This window comes from Culicoides brevitarsis, chromosome 2 (assembly GCF_036172545.1).
Source record: "Culicoides brevitarsis isolate CSIRO-B50_1 chromosome 2, AGI_CSIRO_Cbre_v1, whole genome shotgun sequence".
Taxonomy (NCBI): Eukaryota; Metazoa; Arthropoda; class Insecta; order Diptera; family Ceratopogonidae; genus Culicoides; species Culicoides brevitarsis.
In genome coordinates this window covers 15,124,025-15,141,442 of record NC_087086.1, presented here as the reverse complement: position 1 = coordinate 15,141,442, position 17,418 = coordinate 15,124,025, and the positions used below count along the sequence as shown (strand labels likewise).

The 17,418-nt window shown below is 27.9% G+C and overlaps 2 protein-coding genes across 2 annotated transcripts; one reads left to right on the top strand and one right to left on the bottom strand.

Annotated features, from left to right (window-relative positions):
* Positions 1-35: 35 nt before the first annotated feature.
* LOC134830770 (zinc finger protein 728-like) lies at positions 36-2,636 on the top strand. The gene is made up of 5 exons (XM_063844347.1): positions 36-873; positions 935-1,141; positions 1,198-1,320; positions 1,374-1,556; positions 2,336-2,636. Exons 1-5 carry the CDS (start codon positions 80-82, stop codon positions 2,634-2,636), a joined length of 1,608 nt encoding a protein of 535 aa, XP_063700417.1. The 5' UTR covers positions 36-79.
* A 56-nt stretch (positions 2,637-2,692) lies between these two features.
* LOC134828561 (kinetochore protein NDC80 homolog) lies at positions 2,693-4,720 on the bottom strand. Its single transcript, XM_063841536.1, has 2 exons — positions 4,615-4,720; positions 2,693-4,562 (listed from the first exon to the last, which is right to left on the bottom strand). The coding sequence occupies exons 1-2, from the start codon at positions 4,671-4,673 to the stop codon at positions 2,693-2,695; spliced, it is 1,929 nt and encodes a 642-aa protein (XP_063697606.1). The 5' UTR covers positions 4,674-4,720.
* Between the last annotated feature and the right edge of the window lie 12,698 nt (positions 4,721-17,418).

Below are 17,418 nucleotides of genomic sequence, written 5' to 3'. Positions count from 1 at the left end.
TGAAATGTCAGTTCAGAATTGAATGTAAACAAAGCTCTTCAGTTGATTTTCCCCGAAAAATTTATAAAATTACAAAAAAATGGGGGAAGTTTGGATTTCTGAGACGATTTATTGTCGTCTCTGCTTGAATGAGGACCAAAATTCAACGAATTTCATCGAAGTCAACGATAAAAGCTACAAAATCAACGAAAAAATCCAAAAATTATTCAATTTTGTGTGGGATGAAGTCGAATTTTCTACTTTCATTTGCATCGAATGCTGCCAAAAAATCACCGACATCGTCGATTACGTGCAAAAAGTCGAACGGAACCAAGAAAAGCTCAAAAGGAAGCACATCAAGAAGGAAGACGTCAAGTCCGAGACCTACAACGACGAAGAAGACATCGAATTTGTGGCTGAAAGTGCAGATTACTTCCCCGAAGTCAAATTTGAGGATCATGAAAGTGACGAAAAGAAAGTCCCCGTTGCGAAAAAGCTCAAAAAATCCCCGCTCGAGGACTATTTGTGTGATATTTGCTCCAAATCGTTCAGCAAAAAGACGTATTTAGTGAGGCACATGCAGAAACATCTCGCGGGCGACGCAGCAAAAGACAAAAATTTCGATTGTGAGTTGTGTAGCAGATCGTTTCCGACGTTGACGGGCTTGTCGGTGCACAAGGCGCAAGGACACGAGGTTTCTGTCGACATTTCCGAGTACCTGTTTTGCGAATTGTGTCCCAAAACGCCGACTTTTGGGACTTTTAACGACATGCATGAGCATTACATGGCCGTGCATCACGTGAGAGGCTATGCGAGATGCTGCACGAAGAAATTTCTGACGAAACGGAGTGTGGTTTATCATGCTCAAGTGCATTCGAGACCCATGGATTTCTTGTAAGTGCAATTTTTTTGCGAGATTTAGCTCGAAATTAATTATTTTTTAATTTTTTTTTAGATGTCCCGTGTGTAAAAAAATGTTCCCGAACAAGTATTCCTTGACAAATCACATGGCGCGACACAAACCTGAGGAAGAAAAGCAGTTTGAATGTGAAATTTGTGGAAAAAGGTTCGCTCTGGAGTACGATAAAAAGGTTCATCTTAAAAATGTGCATGAAAGAGACTCCGAAGTTGAAAAAGCTACATGTACCGAATGTAACAAAACGTAAGTTTTTCATTACAAATTCCTTTAAAATCCAATTTTAACGAGATTTTTTGTAGATTTGCGTCGAAACTCTCTCTGTACCTCCATAATCGACGATTTCATATGAATCTCGCGCTGCCAATGTGTGAAACTTGCGGCAAACAGTGTCGATCGAAGGCAGATTTGCGTTCCCATATAAGGTAAAATTTTAATTTTATTGATTGAATGTTACTTTAAATTGGATTTTTTACAGATCTCGCCACACAGACATCCCAAAAACGAAATGTGACATCTGTGGCAATATGGTAAAGAACATGAAAAAGCACTTGCAGATCCATGAAGAGTCAAAACTCAACATAAAATGTGATATTTGTGATCATAAGACGACAACTTTTAAATATCTGAAGCTTCATATGAAAATTCACAACGATGAAAAGTAAGAAAATTTTTTTTAGCGTAGAAAAATGTTTTTTTTTTTGACCGCTTCGAATGTTTTTTTTATAAAATTATTATTAATTTTTTTTTTTTATTTTTTTTCCTAAGACTTTGATTTTATATACAAAGAATTTACGTATTTTTTCTTAATTTTTTAAAGAAAATTTTTTAATTTTTAAAATTAATTATTTTTTTTAGATTTTTATAAAATAATAAAAAAATTAATTTTATTATTGGTAAAATAATTTTTAAAAAATATTTTAAATTTTAGTTTTAAATTTTCTTATTAATCTTAGTTAAATTAAATTTATTTTAAAATTTTTTATTATTTTTAAAAATTAATTATTAAATGACGGATAAATTTTTATTTTTTTAAAATTTTATTAATTAAATTAAATGAATTAATTTTAATTTAATTTTTTTTTTTTTTTAAATAATTATTTTAAATAATTATTTAATAATAATTTTGATTAATTTAAATTATTATAAAGTAAAATTAATAAGAAACTTTTAAATTTAAATTTAAAATATTTTTTTTTAAATTACATATTTTGTCAGTAAAAAATTTAAATTTTTTATTATTTTATAAAAATCTAAAATTATAATTAATTAATTTCACAATTAAAAAAGTTTTTTTTTAAAATTAAGAAAAAAAATACGTAAAAATTGATTCTTTTGGACATAATTTTTAACTTCAATTTCTTCTTCGAAAAAATATAAAAAAAAATAATTTAATAAAAAAATTGATTTTTACAATTTTTTTTTGGTTTTTCATTTCAGACCGTACGTTTGCTCAACATGTGGCCTCTCCTTCAAACGCAAAAAAGCTCTTAACGACCACATGAGTCTCCACAGTGGCATCCCGCGTCATTTTTGCAATTATTGCGATCGAACATTCAACAATTCCGGCAACAAATTCAAACATATCAAGCAAGCGCATCCCGTGGAAGCGGAAAAAAATCGACGAAATCGAGGTCTGAAGGCTATTGGACAACAACCAACGAACACGTCTGAAGTAGAACTCACCGAACCGATTATTATTGCTTACGAAGTGAATCTGGATTCAACTCAAACAAGCTAAAAATTTAAAGAAAAAATTAAATTTTAATTTATTTACAACGAAAAATTGAATTAAAATCACTCTGAAAATCCAAATTTTTCAATTTTTTCCAATAATTCCTTTTCTTTTTGCGAAACTTTTTGCGTCGATTCATCGCGAATTTTTTTGTAGTGCGAAACTTTTTCCTTGGCAACTTTTAATTTTTCTCGCAAGTCTTCCAGCATCGCGTTCTGCTCCTCCACGAAGCGTTTCATGATGATTTGTGTTTCTTCCGCGACTTTTTCTCTCGCTAGTCGTTCTGTTTCGATGTCTGCTTTGAGTTGGGCGAGTTCTTTTTTCAAAATTTCCTGTTCCTGCTTCTCTTTTGCGTATTTTTCGTCGATTTCCGTGTATTTTTTGTCCAAACTTGCGAAAAGTTGGTTCAAATTTTGCATTTCCGTGGCGATTTTCTCGACAGCTTCTTTGAGTTTCCTCTGATTTTCCGCAAAATCGACGGAAACTTGCTCAATGCGGGCTTTTCGCTCGATTTGATCTTTTGTGAAGACGTCGCTCATGTCAGACATCCATTTTTTCAAGGTCAAAATTGAAGGTTTGAGCTCCGCGAGTTGCTGGAGAATTTCTGGGGAATTTGCGTTCAACTCGTGATCCGAAGGTTGGAAGTCGGGCAGAGATTTTTCGAAATTTTTCGCCAACGCGTACATTGCTTCGTTGAGTTGATTGATTTTTTGGACCTTTTGTCGGATGAGTTGCGAGACCTCGACGGGTTCTTTGTCGTGTTCTTGCAAAAGACGTTTGTAGCTGTTTTGTTCGGCTTCAAGAGTGTGTCTCAACAAATAAATTTCCTCGATTAATTGTTTGATTTCAGATTTTGACATAATTTGCGTGGAAATTTGTTTTCTCAAGGAATCTATTTGTTTTTCTCGCTGTTTCAGGATTTTTTGCTCATCTTCGTACATTTTTCGTTCGGCGGCGATACTTTGCGTCAATTGATTCGCAATTTCTTGTTTTCCCTCCAAAACGCGTCGCAAATCTTTGACTTCTTTTTCAATTTCGAGGTATTTTTGTTGATCTGTCGAAGGTTTCGCCTTTGTTGCCAGCACTTTTTGCTCTTTTTCGAGCGCAATGACGTCATCGTCGAGCTTTTTGATCGTTTTTATGACGCCGCTTGTGGATTGCGACACGACTTCGTTCGCCAGTTCCTCATTTAATTGCTCAAAATCGTCGTCTTGTTGCAAATTCCACATCTTAAAGCCATCTTTCGCCTTTTCCATGAAGATTTTCTGGTACATGACTGTCGGAAATTCCGGATTGTGAACCAAATTCGAGATGCATTCAAAGTCATCCAACTCCGTTTCGCCCTCGGGCATCAATGGAGGGTCAACGAGGTTCAGCAACCATCCGAGCATGATGACAACGTGATTGAAAGCGTGTCCCGCAGTCGGAGTTTTCAACCAAGACTTGTTAATTGTGAACGGATAATCCAACGCATGCAAGGCTTTGACAATGTTATCGATGCCTTGCAGTGGAAATCGATTTCCAACTAACTTTTCGAGCATCAGTTCGACCAATCCCGTGAATTGTTTGAACGAAACATTCCGCAATTTTGTGTCTTTTCCGAACCCGGGGACATTTTGACAAATGGCGAAGTTGGTAATTCGAGCAGCTTCTTGCAAAATAAACAGTTTGTCTTCGACCATGCCTCGTTTGTCGGCGGATTGCAAGTATTCATGACTTAGTGGGGTCCGATTCCCGGGCGTTGTTGGCGTTTGAAATGTTGAACGAGGTGTTTGACTGCTGGAACGACCTTTTTTCACAGTTGATGGTTGCGGCAGAAGGGAATGTTGTCGTTGCGAATGACGATCGACGGATTGTGGGCGCTTGTGAAGACTTGAGGGAACTGCATTTTGGGTCGTTCGGCGAGATGTTGGCACAGCAAGACGACTTTTTCTGTAAAATATTGAATTAAAAGGGTTTTTTATGAGGAAAATTTAATTTTTACCGTTCTGTGGGTCTGTGGGAAGAGCCCATTAACTCAGTTGTGCGTCGCGGATTATACATTTTCCTGATTTTTATGAGGATTTTGTAGATGAAATCACTTTCAACTATCAAAACATTGAAATAACCGCCATTTATGTCAGTACGTACGGCGTAAGTCTATAGATGCTGAATGAATGTTTGATGGGAAAGATCGCACAAATGAAGTTTTTTTTTTAAATAAATAAATAATTTTTTTTAATTTTTTTTAGTTCTAAAAAATGATTTTTAAACTTATTTTTATTTTTAAACTTTTTTTATTGTTAAACTTGTTTTATGTTGAAAAATTTAGAGATCATTTTTGCGTATTTGAGGTCGATATGTCGTTTTATTTCTAAGTTTTGAATTTTAAATAAATGTGAAAATTGTTTTAGAAATTCTATTTTTTTTTCAATTTAAAAGCTAAATATTTTATTCAAAATTATCATAAATTATCAAAATTATTAAAAATGATAAATTAGAGCCCCTCTGACAAATTTTTATCCATTTGGAGCAATATTTGACAAAAATGGGTTTGACACAGTTTTTGACACAGTTTTTTTGCTCTTGATTTAGTTTTTAAAACAAAACTATGTCAAAGAAAAATTTTTTTTTCAGTTTCAATTTTTTGGCAGTTTTGAGTTATAAAATGATTAAAAATGATAAATTAGAGTCCTCTGGCAAATTTTTATCCATTTGGAGCAAGATTTGACAAAAATGGGTTTGACACAGTTTTTGACACAGTTTTTTTGCTCTTGATTTAGTTTTTAAAACAAAACTATGTCAAAGAAAAATTTTTTTTTCAGTTTCAATTTTTTGGCAGTTTTGAGTTATAAAATGATTAAAAATGATAAATTAGAGTCCTCTGGCAAATTTTTATCCATTTGGAGCAAGATTTGACAAAAATGGGTTTGACACAGTTTTTGACATAGTTTTGCTCTTGATTTAGTTTTCAAAACAAAACTGTGTCAAAGAAAATTTTTTTTTCAGTTTCAATTTTTTGGCAGTTTTGAGTTATAAAATGATTAAAAATGATAAATTAGAGTCCTCTGACAAATTTTTATCCATTTGGAGCAATATTTGACAAAAATGGCTTTGACACAGTTTTTTTGCTCTTGATTTAGTTTTTAAAACAAAACTATGTCAAAGAAAAATTTTTTTTTCAGTTTCAATTTTTTGGCAGTTTTGAGTTATAAAATGATTAAAAATGATAAATTAGAGTCCTCTGACAAATTTTTATCCATTTGGAGCAAGATTTGACAAAAATGTTTGACACAGTTTTTGACACAGTTTTTTTGCTCTTGATTTAGTTTTTAAAACAAAACTATGTCAAAGAAAAATTTTTTTTTCAGTTTCAATTTTTTGGCAGTTTTGAGTTATAAAATGATTAAAAATGATAAATTAGAGTCCTCTGACAAATTTTTATCGATTTGGAGCAAGATTTGACAAAAATGGGTTTGACACAGTTTTTGACACAGTTTTTTTGCTCTTGATTTAGTTTTTAAAACAAAACTATGTCAAAGAAAAAATTTTTTTTTCAGTTTCAATTTTTTGGCAGTTTTGAGTTATAAAATGATTAAAAATGATAAATTAGAGTCCTCTGACAAATTTTTATCGATTTGGAGCAAGATTTGACAAAAATGGGTTTGACACAGTTTTTGACACAGTTTTTTTGCTCTTGATTTAGTTTTTAAAACAAAACTATGTCAAAGAAAAATTTTTTTTTCAGTTTCAATTTTTTGGCAGTTTTGAGTTATAAAATGATTAAAAATGATAAATTAGAGTCCTCTGACAAATTTTTATCGATTTGGAGCAAGATTTGACAAAAATGGGTTTGACACAGTTTTTGACACAGTTTTTTTGCTCTTGATTTAGTTTTTAAAACAAAACTATGTCAAAGAAAAATTTTTTTTTCAGTTTCAATTTTTTGGCAGTTTTGAGTTATAAAATGATTAAAAATGATAAATTAGAGTCCTCTGACAAATTTTTATCCATTTGGAGCAAGATTTGACAAAAATGGGTTTGACACAGTTTTTGACACAGTTTTTTTGCTCTTGATTTAGTTTTTAAAACAAAACTATGTCAAAGAAAAAAATTTTTTTCAGTTTCAATTTTTTGGCAGTTTTGAGTTATAAAATGATTAAAAATGATAAATTAGAGTCCTCTGACAAATTTTTATCCATTTGGAGCAATATTTGACAAAAATGGCTTTGACACAGTTTTTTTGCTCTTGATTTATTTTTTAAAACAAAACTATGTCAAAGAAAAATTTTTTTTTCAGTTTCAATTTTTTGGCAGTTTTGAGTTATAAAATGATTAAAAATGATAAATTAGAGTCCTCTGACAAATTTTTATCGATTTGGAGCAAGATTTGACAAAAATGGGTTTGACACAGTTTTTGACACAGTTTTTTTGCTCTTGATTTAGTTTTTAAAACAAAACTATGTCAAAGAAAAATTTTTTTTTCAGTTTCAATTTTTTGGCAGTTTTGAGTTATAAAATGATTAAAAATGATAAATTAGAGTCCTCTGACAAATTTTTATCGATTTGGAGCAAGATTTGACAAAAATGGGTTTGACACAGTTTTTGACACAGTTTTTTTGCTCTTGATTTAGTTTTTAAAACAAAACTATGTCAAAGAAAAAATTTTTTTTTCAGTTTCAATTTTTTGGCAGTTTTGAGTTATAAAATGATTAAAAATGATAAATTAGAGTCCTCTGACAAATTTTTATCCATTTGGAGCAAGATTCGACAAAAATTGCTTTGACACAATTTTTGACACAGTTTTTTTGCTCTTGATTTAGTTTTCAAAACAAAACTATGTCAAAGAAAAATTTTTTTTTCAGTTTCAATTTTTTGGCAGTTTTGAGTTATAAAATGATTAAAAATGATAAATTAGAGTCCTCTGACAAATTTTTATCGATTTGGAGCAAGATTTGACAAAAATGGGTTTGACACAGTTTTTGACACAGTTTTTTTGCTCTTGATTTAGTTTTTAAAACAAAACTATGTCAAAGAAAAATTTTTTTTTCAGTTTCAATTTTTTGGCAGTTTTGAGTTATAAAATGATTAAAAATGATAAATTAGAGTCCTCTGACAAATTTTTATCGATTTGGAGCAAGATTTGACAAAAATGGGTTTGACACAGTTTTTGACACAGTTTTTTTGCTCTTGATTTAGTTTTTAAAACAAAACTATGTCAAAGAAAAAAATTTTTTTCAGTTTCAATTTTTTGGCAGTTTTGAGTTATAAAATGATTAAAAATGATAAATTAGAGTCCTCTGACAAATTTTTATCGATTTGGAGCAAGATTTGACAAAAATGGGTTTGACACAGTTTTTGACACAGTTTTTTTGCTCTTGATTTAGTTTTTAAAACAAAACTATGTCAAAGAAAAAAATTTTTTTCAGTTTCAATTTTTTGGCAGTTTTGAGTTATAAAATGATTAAAAATGATAAATTAGAGTCCTCTGACAAATTTTTATCGATTTGGAGCAAGATTTGACAAAAATGGGTTTGACACAGTTTTTGACACAGTTTTTTTGCTCTTGATTTAGTTTTTAAAACAAAACTATGTCAAAGAAAAAATTTTTTTTTCAGTTTCAATTTTTTGGCAGTTTTGAGTTATAAAATGATTAAAAATGATAAATTAGAGTCCTCTGACAAATTTTTATCGATTTGGAGCAAGATTTGACAAAAATGGGTTTGACACAGTTTTTGACACAGTTTTTTTGCTCTTGATTTAGTTTTTAAAACAAAACTATGTCAAAGAAAAATTTTTTTTTCAGTTTCAATTTTTTGGCAGTTTTGAGTTATAAAATGATTAAAAATGATAAATTAGAGTCCTCTGACAAATTTTTATCGATTTGGAGCAAGATTTGACAAAAATGGGTTTGACACAGTTTTTGACACAGTTTTTTTGCTCTTGATTTAGTTTTTAAAACAAAACTATGTCAAAGAAAAAAATTTTTTTCAGTTTCAATTTTTTGGCAGTTTTGAGTTATAAAATGATTAAAAATGATAAATTAGAGTCCTCTGACAAATTTTTATCCATTTGGAGCAAGATTTGACAAAATTTGCTTTGACACAGTTTTTTTGCTCTTGATTTATTTTTTAAAACAAAACTATGTCAAAGAAAAATTTTTTTTTCAGTTTCAATTTTTTGGCAGTTTTGAGTTATAAAATGATTAAAAATGATAAATTAGAGTCCTCTGACAAATTTTTATCGATTTGGAGCAAGATTTGACAAAAATGGGTTTGACACAGTTTTTGACACAGTTTTTTTGCTCTTGATTTAGTTTTTAAAACAAAACTATGTCAAAGAAAAAAATTTTTTTCAGTTTCAATTTTTTGGCAGTTTTGAGTTATAAAATGATTAAAAATGATAAATTAGAGTCCTCTGACAAATTTTTATCGATTTGGAGCAAGATTTGACAAAAATGGGTTTGACACAGTTTTTGACACAGTTTTTTTGCTCTTGATTTAGTTTTTAAAACAAAACTATGTCAAAGAAAAAAATTTTTTTCAGTTTCAATTTTTTGGCAGTTTTGAGTTATAAAATGATTAAAAATGATAAATTAGAGTCCTCTGACAAATTTTTATCCATTTGGAGCAATATTTGACAAAAATTGCTTTGACACAGTTTTTGACACAGTTTTTTGCTCTTGATTTATTTTTTAAAACAAAACTATGTCAAAGAAAAATTTTTTTTTCAGTTTCAATTTTTTGGCAGTTTTGAGTTATAAAATGATTAAAAATGATAAATTAGAGTCCTCTGACAAATTTTTATCGATTTGGAGCAAGATTTGACAAAAATGTGTTTGACACAGTTTTTTTGCTCTTGATTTAGTTTTTAAAACAAAACTATGTCAAAGAAAAATTTTTTTTTCAGTTTCAATTTTTTGGCAGTTTTGAGTTATAAAATGATTAAAAATGATAAATTAGAGTCCTCTGACAAATTTTTATCGATTTGGAGCAAGATTTGACAAAAATGGGTTTGACACAGTTTTTGACACAGTTTTTTTGCTCTTGATTTAGTTTTTAAAACAAAACTATGTCAAAGAAAAAAATTTTTTTCAGTTTCAATTTTTTGGCAGTTTTGAGTTATAAAATGATTAAAAATGATAAATTAGAGTCCTCTGACAAATTTTTATCGATTTGGAGCAAGATTTGACAAAAATGGGTTTGACACAGTTTTTGACACAGTTTTTTTGCTCTTGATTTAGTTTTTAAAACAAAACTATGTCAAAGAAAAAAATTTTTTTCAGTTTCAATTTTTTGGCAGTTTTGAGTTATAAAATGATTAAAAATGATAAATTAGAGCCCTCTGCCAAATTTTTATCCATTTGGAGCAAAATTTGACACAGTTTTTTTGCTCTTGATTTAGTTTTTAAAACAAAACTATGTCAAAGAAAAAAATTTTTTTCAGTTTCAATTTTTTAGCAGTTTTGAGTTATAAAATGATTAAAAATGATAAATTAGAGTCCTCTGACAAATTTTTATCCATTTGGAGCAATATTTGACAAAAATGGCTTTGACACAGTTTTTTTGCTCTTGATTTATTTTTTAAAACAAAACTATGTCAAAGAAAAATTTTTTTTTCAGTTTCAATTTTTTGGCAGTTTTGAGTTGTAAAATGATTAAAAATGATAAATTAGAGTCCTCTGACAAATTTTTATCGATTTGGAGCAAGATTTGACAAAAATGGGTTTGACACAGTTTTTGACACAGTTTTTTTGCTCTTGATTTAGTTTTTAAAACAAAACTATGTCAAAGAAAAAAATTTTTTTCAGTTTCAATTTTTTGGCAGTTTTGAGTTATAAAATGATTAAAAATGATAAATTAGAGTCCTCTGACAAATTTTTATCGATTTGGAGCAAGATTTGACAAAAATGGGTTTGACACAGTTTTTGACACAGTTTTTTTGCTCTTGATTTAGTTTTTAAAACAAAACTATGTCAAAGAAAAAAATTTTTTTCAGTTTCAATTTTTTGGCAGTTTTGAGTTATAAAATGATTAAAAATGATAAATTAGAGTCCTCTGACAAATTTTTATCCATTTGGAGCAATATTTGACAAAAATGGCTTTGACACAGTTTTTGACACTGACAAATTTTTATCCATTTGGAGCAATATTTGACAAAAATGGCTTTGACACTTTTGCTCTTGATTTATTTTTTAAAACAAAACTATGTCAAAGAAAAATTTTTTTTTCAGTTTCAATTTTTTGGCAGTTTTGAGTTATAAAATGATTAAAAATGATAAATTAGAGTCCTCTGACAAATTTTTATCGATTTGGAGCAAGATTTGACAAAAATGGGTTTGACACAGTTTTTGACACAGTTTTTTTGCTCTTGATTTAGTTTTTAAAACAAAACTATGTCAAAGAAAAATTTTTTTTTCAGTTTCAATTTTTTGGCAGTTTTGAGTTATAAAATGATTAAAAATGATAAATTAGAGCCCTCTGCCAAATTTTTATCGATTTGGAGCAAGATTTGACAAAAATGGGTTTGACACAGTTTTTGACACAGTTTTTTTGCTCTTGATTTAGTTTTTAAAACAAAACTATGTCAAAGAAAAAAATTTTTTTCAGTTTCAATTTTTTGGCAGTTTTGAGTTGTAAAATGATTAAAAATGATAAATTAGAGTCCTCTGACAAATTTTTATCGATTTGGAGCAAGATTTGACAAAAATGGGTTTGACACAGTTTTTGACACAGTTTTTTTGCTCTTGATTTAGTTTTTAAAACAAAACTATGTCAAAGAAAAATTTTTTTTTCAGTTTCAATTTTTTGGCAGTTTTGAGTTATAAAATGATTAAAAATGATAAATTAGAGCCCTCTGATAAATTTTTATCCATTTGGAGATTTGACAAAAAAAATTTGACACAGTTTTTTTGCTCTTGATTTAGTTTTTAAAACAAAACTATGTCAAAGAAAAAAATTTTTTTCAGTTTCAATTTTTTGGCAGTTTTGAGTTATAAAATGATTAAAAATGATAAATTAGAGTCCTCTGACAAATTTTTATCGATTTGGAGCAAGATTTGACAAAAATGGGTTTGACACAGTTTTTGACACAGTTTTTTTGCTCTTGATTTAGTTTTTAAAACAAAACTATGTCAAAGAAAAATTTTTTTTTCAGTTTCAATTTTTTGGCAGTTTTGAGTTATAAAATGATTAAAAATGATAAATTAGAGTCCTCTGACAAATTTTTATCGATTTGGAGCAAGATTTGACAAAAATGGGTTTGACACAGTTTTTGACACAGTTTTTTTGCTCTTGATTTAGTTTTTAAAACAAAACTATGTCAAAGAAAATTTTTTTTTCAGTTTCAATTTTTTGGCAGTTTTGAGTTATAAAATGATTAAAAATGATAAATTAGAGCCCTTGCCAAATTTTTATCCATTTGGAGCAAAATTTGACACAGTTTTTTTGCTCTTGATTTAGTTTTTAAAACAAAACTATGTCAAAGAAAAAAATTTTTTTCAGTTTCAATTTTTTGGCAGTTTTGAGTTATAAAATGATTAAAAATGATAAATTAGAGTCCTCTGACAAATTTTTATCGATTTGGAGCAAGATTTGACAAAAATGGGTTTGACACAGTTTTTGACACAGTTTTTTTGCTCTTGATTTAGTTTTTAAAACAAAACTATGTCAAAGAAAAAAATTTTTTTCAGTTTCAATTTTTTGGCAGTTTTGAGTTATAAAATGATTAAAAATGATAAATTAGAGTCCTCTGACAAATTTTTATCCATTTGGAGCAATATTTGACAAAAATGGCTTTGACACAGTTTTTTTGCTCTTGATTTATTTTTTAAAACAAAACTATGTCAAAGAAAAATTTTTTTTTCAGTTTCAATTTTTTGGCAGTTTTGAGTTATAAAATGATTAAAAATGATAAATTAGAGTCCTCTGACAAATTTTTATCGATTTGGAGCAAGATTTGACAAAAATGGGTTTGACACAGTTTTTGACACAGTTTTTTTGCTCTTGATTTAGTTTTTAAAACAAAACTATGTCAAAGAAAAATTTTTTTTTCAGTTTCAATTTTTTGGCAGTTTTGAGTTATAAAATGATTAAAAATGATAAATTAGAGCCCTCGGCCAAATTTTTATCGATTTGGAGCAAGATTTGACAAAAATGGGTTTGACACAGTTTTTGACACAGTTTTTTTGCTCTTGATTTAGTTTTTAAAACAAAACTATGTCAAAGAAAAAAATTTTTTTCAGTTTCAATTTTTTGGCAGTTTTGAGTTATAAAATGATTAAAAATGATAAATTAGAGTCCTCTGACAAATTTTTATCGATTTGGAGCAAGATTTGACAAAAATGGGTTTGACACAGTTTTTGACACAGTTTTTTTGCTCTTGATTTAGTTTTTAAAACAAAACTATGTCAAAGAAAATTTTTTTTTCAGTTTCAATTTTTTGGCAGTTTTGAGTTATAAAATGATTAAAAATGATAAATTAGAGCCCTCTGCCAAATTTTTATCCATTTGGAGCAAAATTTGACACAGTTTTTTTGCTCTTGATTTAGTTTTTAAAACAAAACTATGTCAAAGAAAAAAATTTTTTTCAGTTTCAATTTTTTAGCAGTTTTGAGTTATAAAATGATTAAAAATGATAAATTAGAGTCCTCTGACAAATTTTTATCCATTTGGAGCAATATTTGACAAAAATGGCTTTGACACAGTTTTTTTGCTCTTGATTTATTTTTTAAAACAAAACTATGTCAAAGAAAAATTTTTTTTTCAGTTTCAATTTTTTGGCAGTTTTGAGTTATAAAATGATTAAAAATGATAAATTAGAGTCCTCTGACAAATTTTTATCGATTTGGAGCAAGATTTGACAAAAATGGGTTTGACACAGTTTTTGACACAGTTTTTTTGCTCTTGATTTAGTTTTTAAAACAAAACTATGTCAAAGAAAAATTTTTTTTTCAGTTTCAATTTTTTGGCAGTTTTGAGTTATAAAATGATTAAAAATGATAAATTAGAGTCCTCTGACAAATTTTTATCCGATTTGGAGCAAGATTTGACAAAAATGGGTTTGACACAGTTTTTGACACAGTTTTTTTGCTCTTGATTTAGTTTTTAAAACAAAACTATGTCAAAGAAAATTTTTTTTTCAGTTTCAATTTTTTGGCAGTTTTGAGTTATAAAATGATTAAAAATGATAAATTAGAGCCCTCTGCCAAATTTTTATCCATTTGGAGCAAGATTTGACAAAAATGGGTTTGACACAGTTTTTTTGCTCTTGATTTAGTTTTTAAAACAAAACTATGTCAAAGAAAAAAATTTTTTTCAGTTTCAATTTTTTAGCAGTTTTGAGTTATAAAATGATTAAAAATGATAAATTAGAGTCCTCTGACAAATTTTTATCCATTTGGAGCAATATTTGACAAAAATGGCTTTGACACAGTTTTTTTGCTCTTGATTTATTTTTTAAAACAAAACTATGTCAAAGAAAAATTTTTTTTTCAGTTTCAATTTTTTGGCAGTTTTGAGTTATAAAATGATTAAAAATGATAAATTAGAGTCCTCTGACAAATTTTTATCGATTTGGAGCAAGATTTGACAAAAATGGGTTTGACACAGTTTTTGACACAGTTTTTTTGCTCTTGATTTAGTTTTTAAAACAAAACTATGTCAAAGAAAAAATTTTTTTTTCAGTTTCAATTTTTTGGCAGTTTTGAGTTATAAAATGATTAAAAATGATAAATTAGAGCCCTCGGCCAAATTTTTATCCATTTGGAGCAAGATTTGACAAAAATGGGTTTGACACAGTTTTTGACACAGTTTTTTTGCTCTTGATTTAGTTTTTAAAACAAAACTATGTCAAAGAAAAAAATTTTTTTCAGTTTCAATTTTTTGGCAGTTTTGAGTTATAAAATGATTAAAAATGATAAATTAGAGTCCTCTGACAAATTTTTATCGATTTGGAGCAAGATTTGACAAAAATGGGTTTGACACAGTTTTTTTGCTCTTGATTTAGTTTTTAAAACAAAACTATGTCAAAGAAAAAAATTTTTTTCAGTTTCAATTTTTTAGCAGTTTTGAGTTATAAAATGATTAAAAATGATAAATTAGAGTCCTCTGACAAATTTTTATCGATTTGGAGCAAGATTTGACAAAAATGGGTTTGACACAGTTTTTGACACAGTTTTTTTGCTCTTGATTTATTTTTTAAAACAAAACTATGTCAAAGAAAAATTTTTTTTTCAGTTTCAATTTTTTGGCAGTTTTGAGTTATAAAATGATTAAAAATGATAAATTAGAGTCCTCTGACAAATTTTTATCGATTTGGAGCAAGATTTGACAAAAATGGGTTTGACACAGTTTTTGACACAGTTTTTTTGCTCTTGATTTAGTTTTTAAAACAAAACTATGTCAAAGAAAAATTTTTTTTTCAGTTTCAATTTTTTGGCAGTTTTGAGTTATAAAATGATTAAAAATGATAAATTAGAGCCCTCTGCCAAATTTTTATCCATTTGGAGCAAGATTTGACAAAAATGGGTTTGACACAGTTTTTGACACAGTTTTTTTGCTCTTGATTTAGTTTTTAAAACAAAACTATGTCAAAGAAAAAAATTTTTTTCAGTTTCAATTTTTTGGCAGTTTTGAGTTATAAAATGATTAAAAATGTAAATTAGAGCCCTCTGCCAAATTTTTATCCATTTGGAGCAAGATTTGACAAAAATGGGTTTGACACAGTTTTTGACACAGTTTTTTTGCTCTTGATTTAGTTTTTAAAACAAAACTATGTCAAAGAAAAAAATTTTTTTCAGTTTCAATTTTTTGGCAGTTTTGAGTTATAAAATGATTAAAAATGATAAATTAGAGTCCTCTGACAAATTTTTATCGATTTGGAGCAAGATTTGACAAAAATGGGTTTGACACAGTTTTTGACACAGTTTTTTTGCTCTTGATTTAGTTTTTAAAACAAAACTATGTCAAAGAAAAATTTTTTTTTCAGTTTCAATTTTTTGGCAGTTTTGAGTTATAAAATGATTAAAAATGATAAATTAGAGTCCTCTGACAAATTTTTATCGATTTGGAGCAAGATTTGACAAAAATGGGTTTGACACAGTTTTTGACACAGTTTTTTTGCTCTTGATTTAGTTTTTAAAACAAAACTATGTCAAAGAAAAATTTTTTTTTCAGTTTCAATTTTTTGGCAGTTTTGAGTTATAAAATGATTAAAAATGATAAATTAGAGTCCTCTCCAAATTTTTATCAACCAATCAGAGTTGAGCTCAATTTGGAGCAAGATTTGACAAAAATGGGTTTGACAAATTTGAGTTTTTGACACAGTTTTTTTGCTCTTGATTTAGTTTTCAAAACAAAACTATGTCAAAGAAAAATTTTTTTTTCAGTTTCAATTTTTTGGCAGTTTTGAGTTATAAAATGATTAAAAATGATAAATTAGAGTCCTCTGACAAATTTTTATCGATTTGGAGCAAGATTTGACAAAAATGGGTTTGACACAGTTTTTGACACAGTTTTTTTGCTCTTGATTTAGTTTTTAAAACAAAACTATGTCAAAGAAAAATTTTTTTTTCAGTTTCAATTTTTTGGCAGTTTTGAGTTATAAAATGATTAAAAATGATAAATTAGAGTCCTCTGACAAATTTTTATCGATTTGGAGCAAGATTTGACAAAAATGGGTTTGACACAGTTTTTGACACAGTTTTTTTGCTCTTGATTTAGTTTTTAAAACAAAACTATGTCAAAGAAAAAAATTTTTTTCAGTTTCAATTTTTTGGCAGTTTTGAGTTATAAAATGATTAAAAATGATAAATTAGAGTCCTCTGACAAATTTTTATCCATTTGGAGCAAGATTTGACAAAAATGGGTTTGACACAGTTTTTGACACAGTTTTTTTGCTCTTGATTTAGTTTTTAAAACAAAACTATGTCAAAGAAAAAAATTTTTTTCAGTTTCAATTTTTTAGCAGTTTTGAGTTATAAAATGATTAAAAATGATAAATTAGAGTCCTCTGACAAATTTTTATCCATTTGGAGCAATATTTGACAAAAATGGCTTTGACACAGTTTTTTTGCTCTTGATTTAGTTTTTAAAACAAAACTATGTCAAAGAAAAAAATTTTTTTCAGTTTCAATTTTTTGGCAGTTTTGAGTTATAAAATGATTAAAAATGATAAATTAGAGTCCTCTGACAAATTTTTATCGATTTGGAGCAAGATTTGACAAAAATGGGTTTGACACAGTTTTTGACACAGTTTTTTTGCTCTTGATTTAGTTTTTAAAACAAAACTATGTCAAAGAAAAAAATTTTTTTCAGTTTCAATTTTTTGGCAGTTTTGAGTTGTAAAATGATTAAAAATGATAAATTAGAGTCCTCTGACAAATTTTTATCGATTTGGAGCAAGATTTGACAAAAATGGGTTTGACACAGTTTTTGACACAGTTTTTTTGCTCTTGATTTAGTTTTTAAAACAAAACTATGTCAAAGAAAATTTTTTTTTCAGTTTCAATTTTTTGGCAGTTTTGAGTTATAAAATGATTAAAAATGATAAATTAGAGCCCTCTGCCAAATTTTTATCCATTTGGAGCAAAATTTGACACAGTTTTTTTGCTCTTGATTTAGTTTTTAAAACAAAACTATGTCAAAGAAAAAAATTTTTTTCAGTTTCAATTTTTTAGCAGTTTTGAGTTATAAAATGATTAAAAATGATAAATTAGAGTCCTCTGACAAATTTTTATCCATTTGGAGCAATATTTGACAAAAATGGCTTTGACACAGTTTTTTTGCTCTTGATTTATTTTTTAAAACAA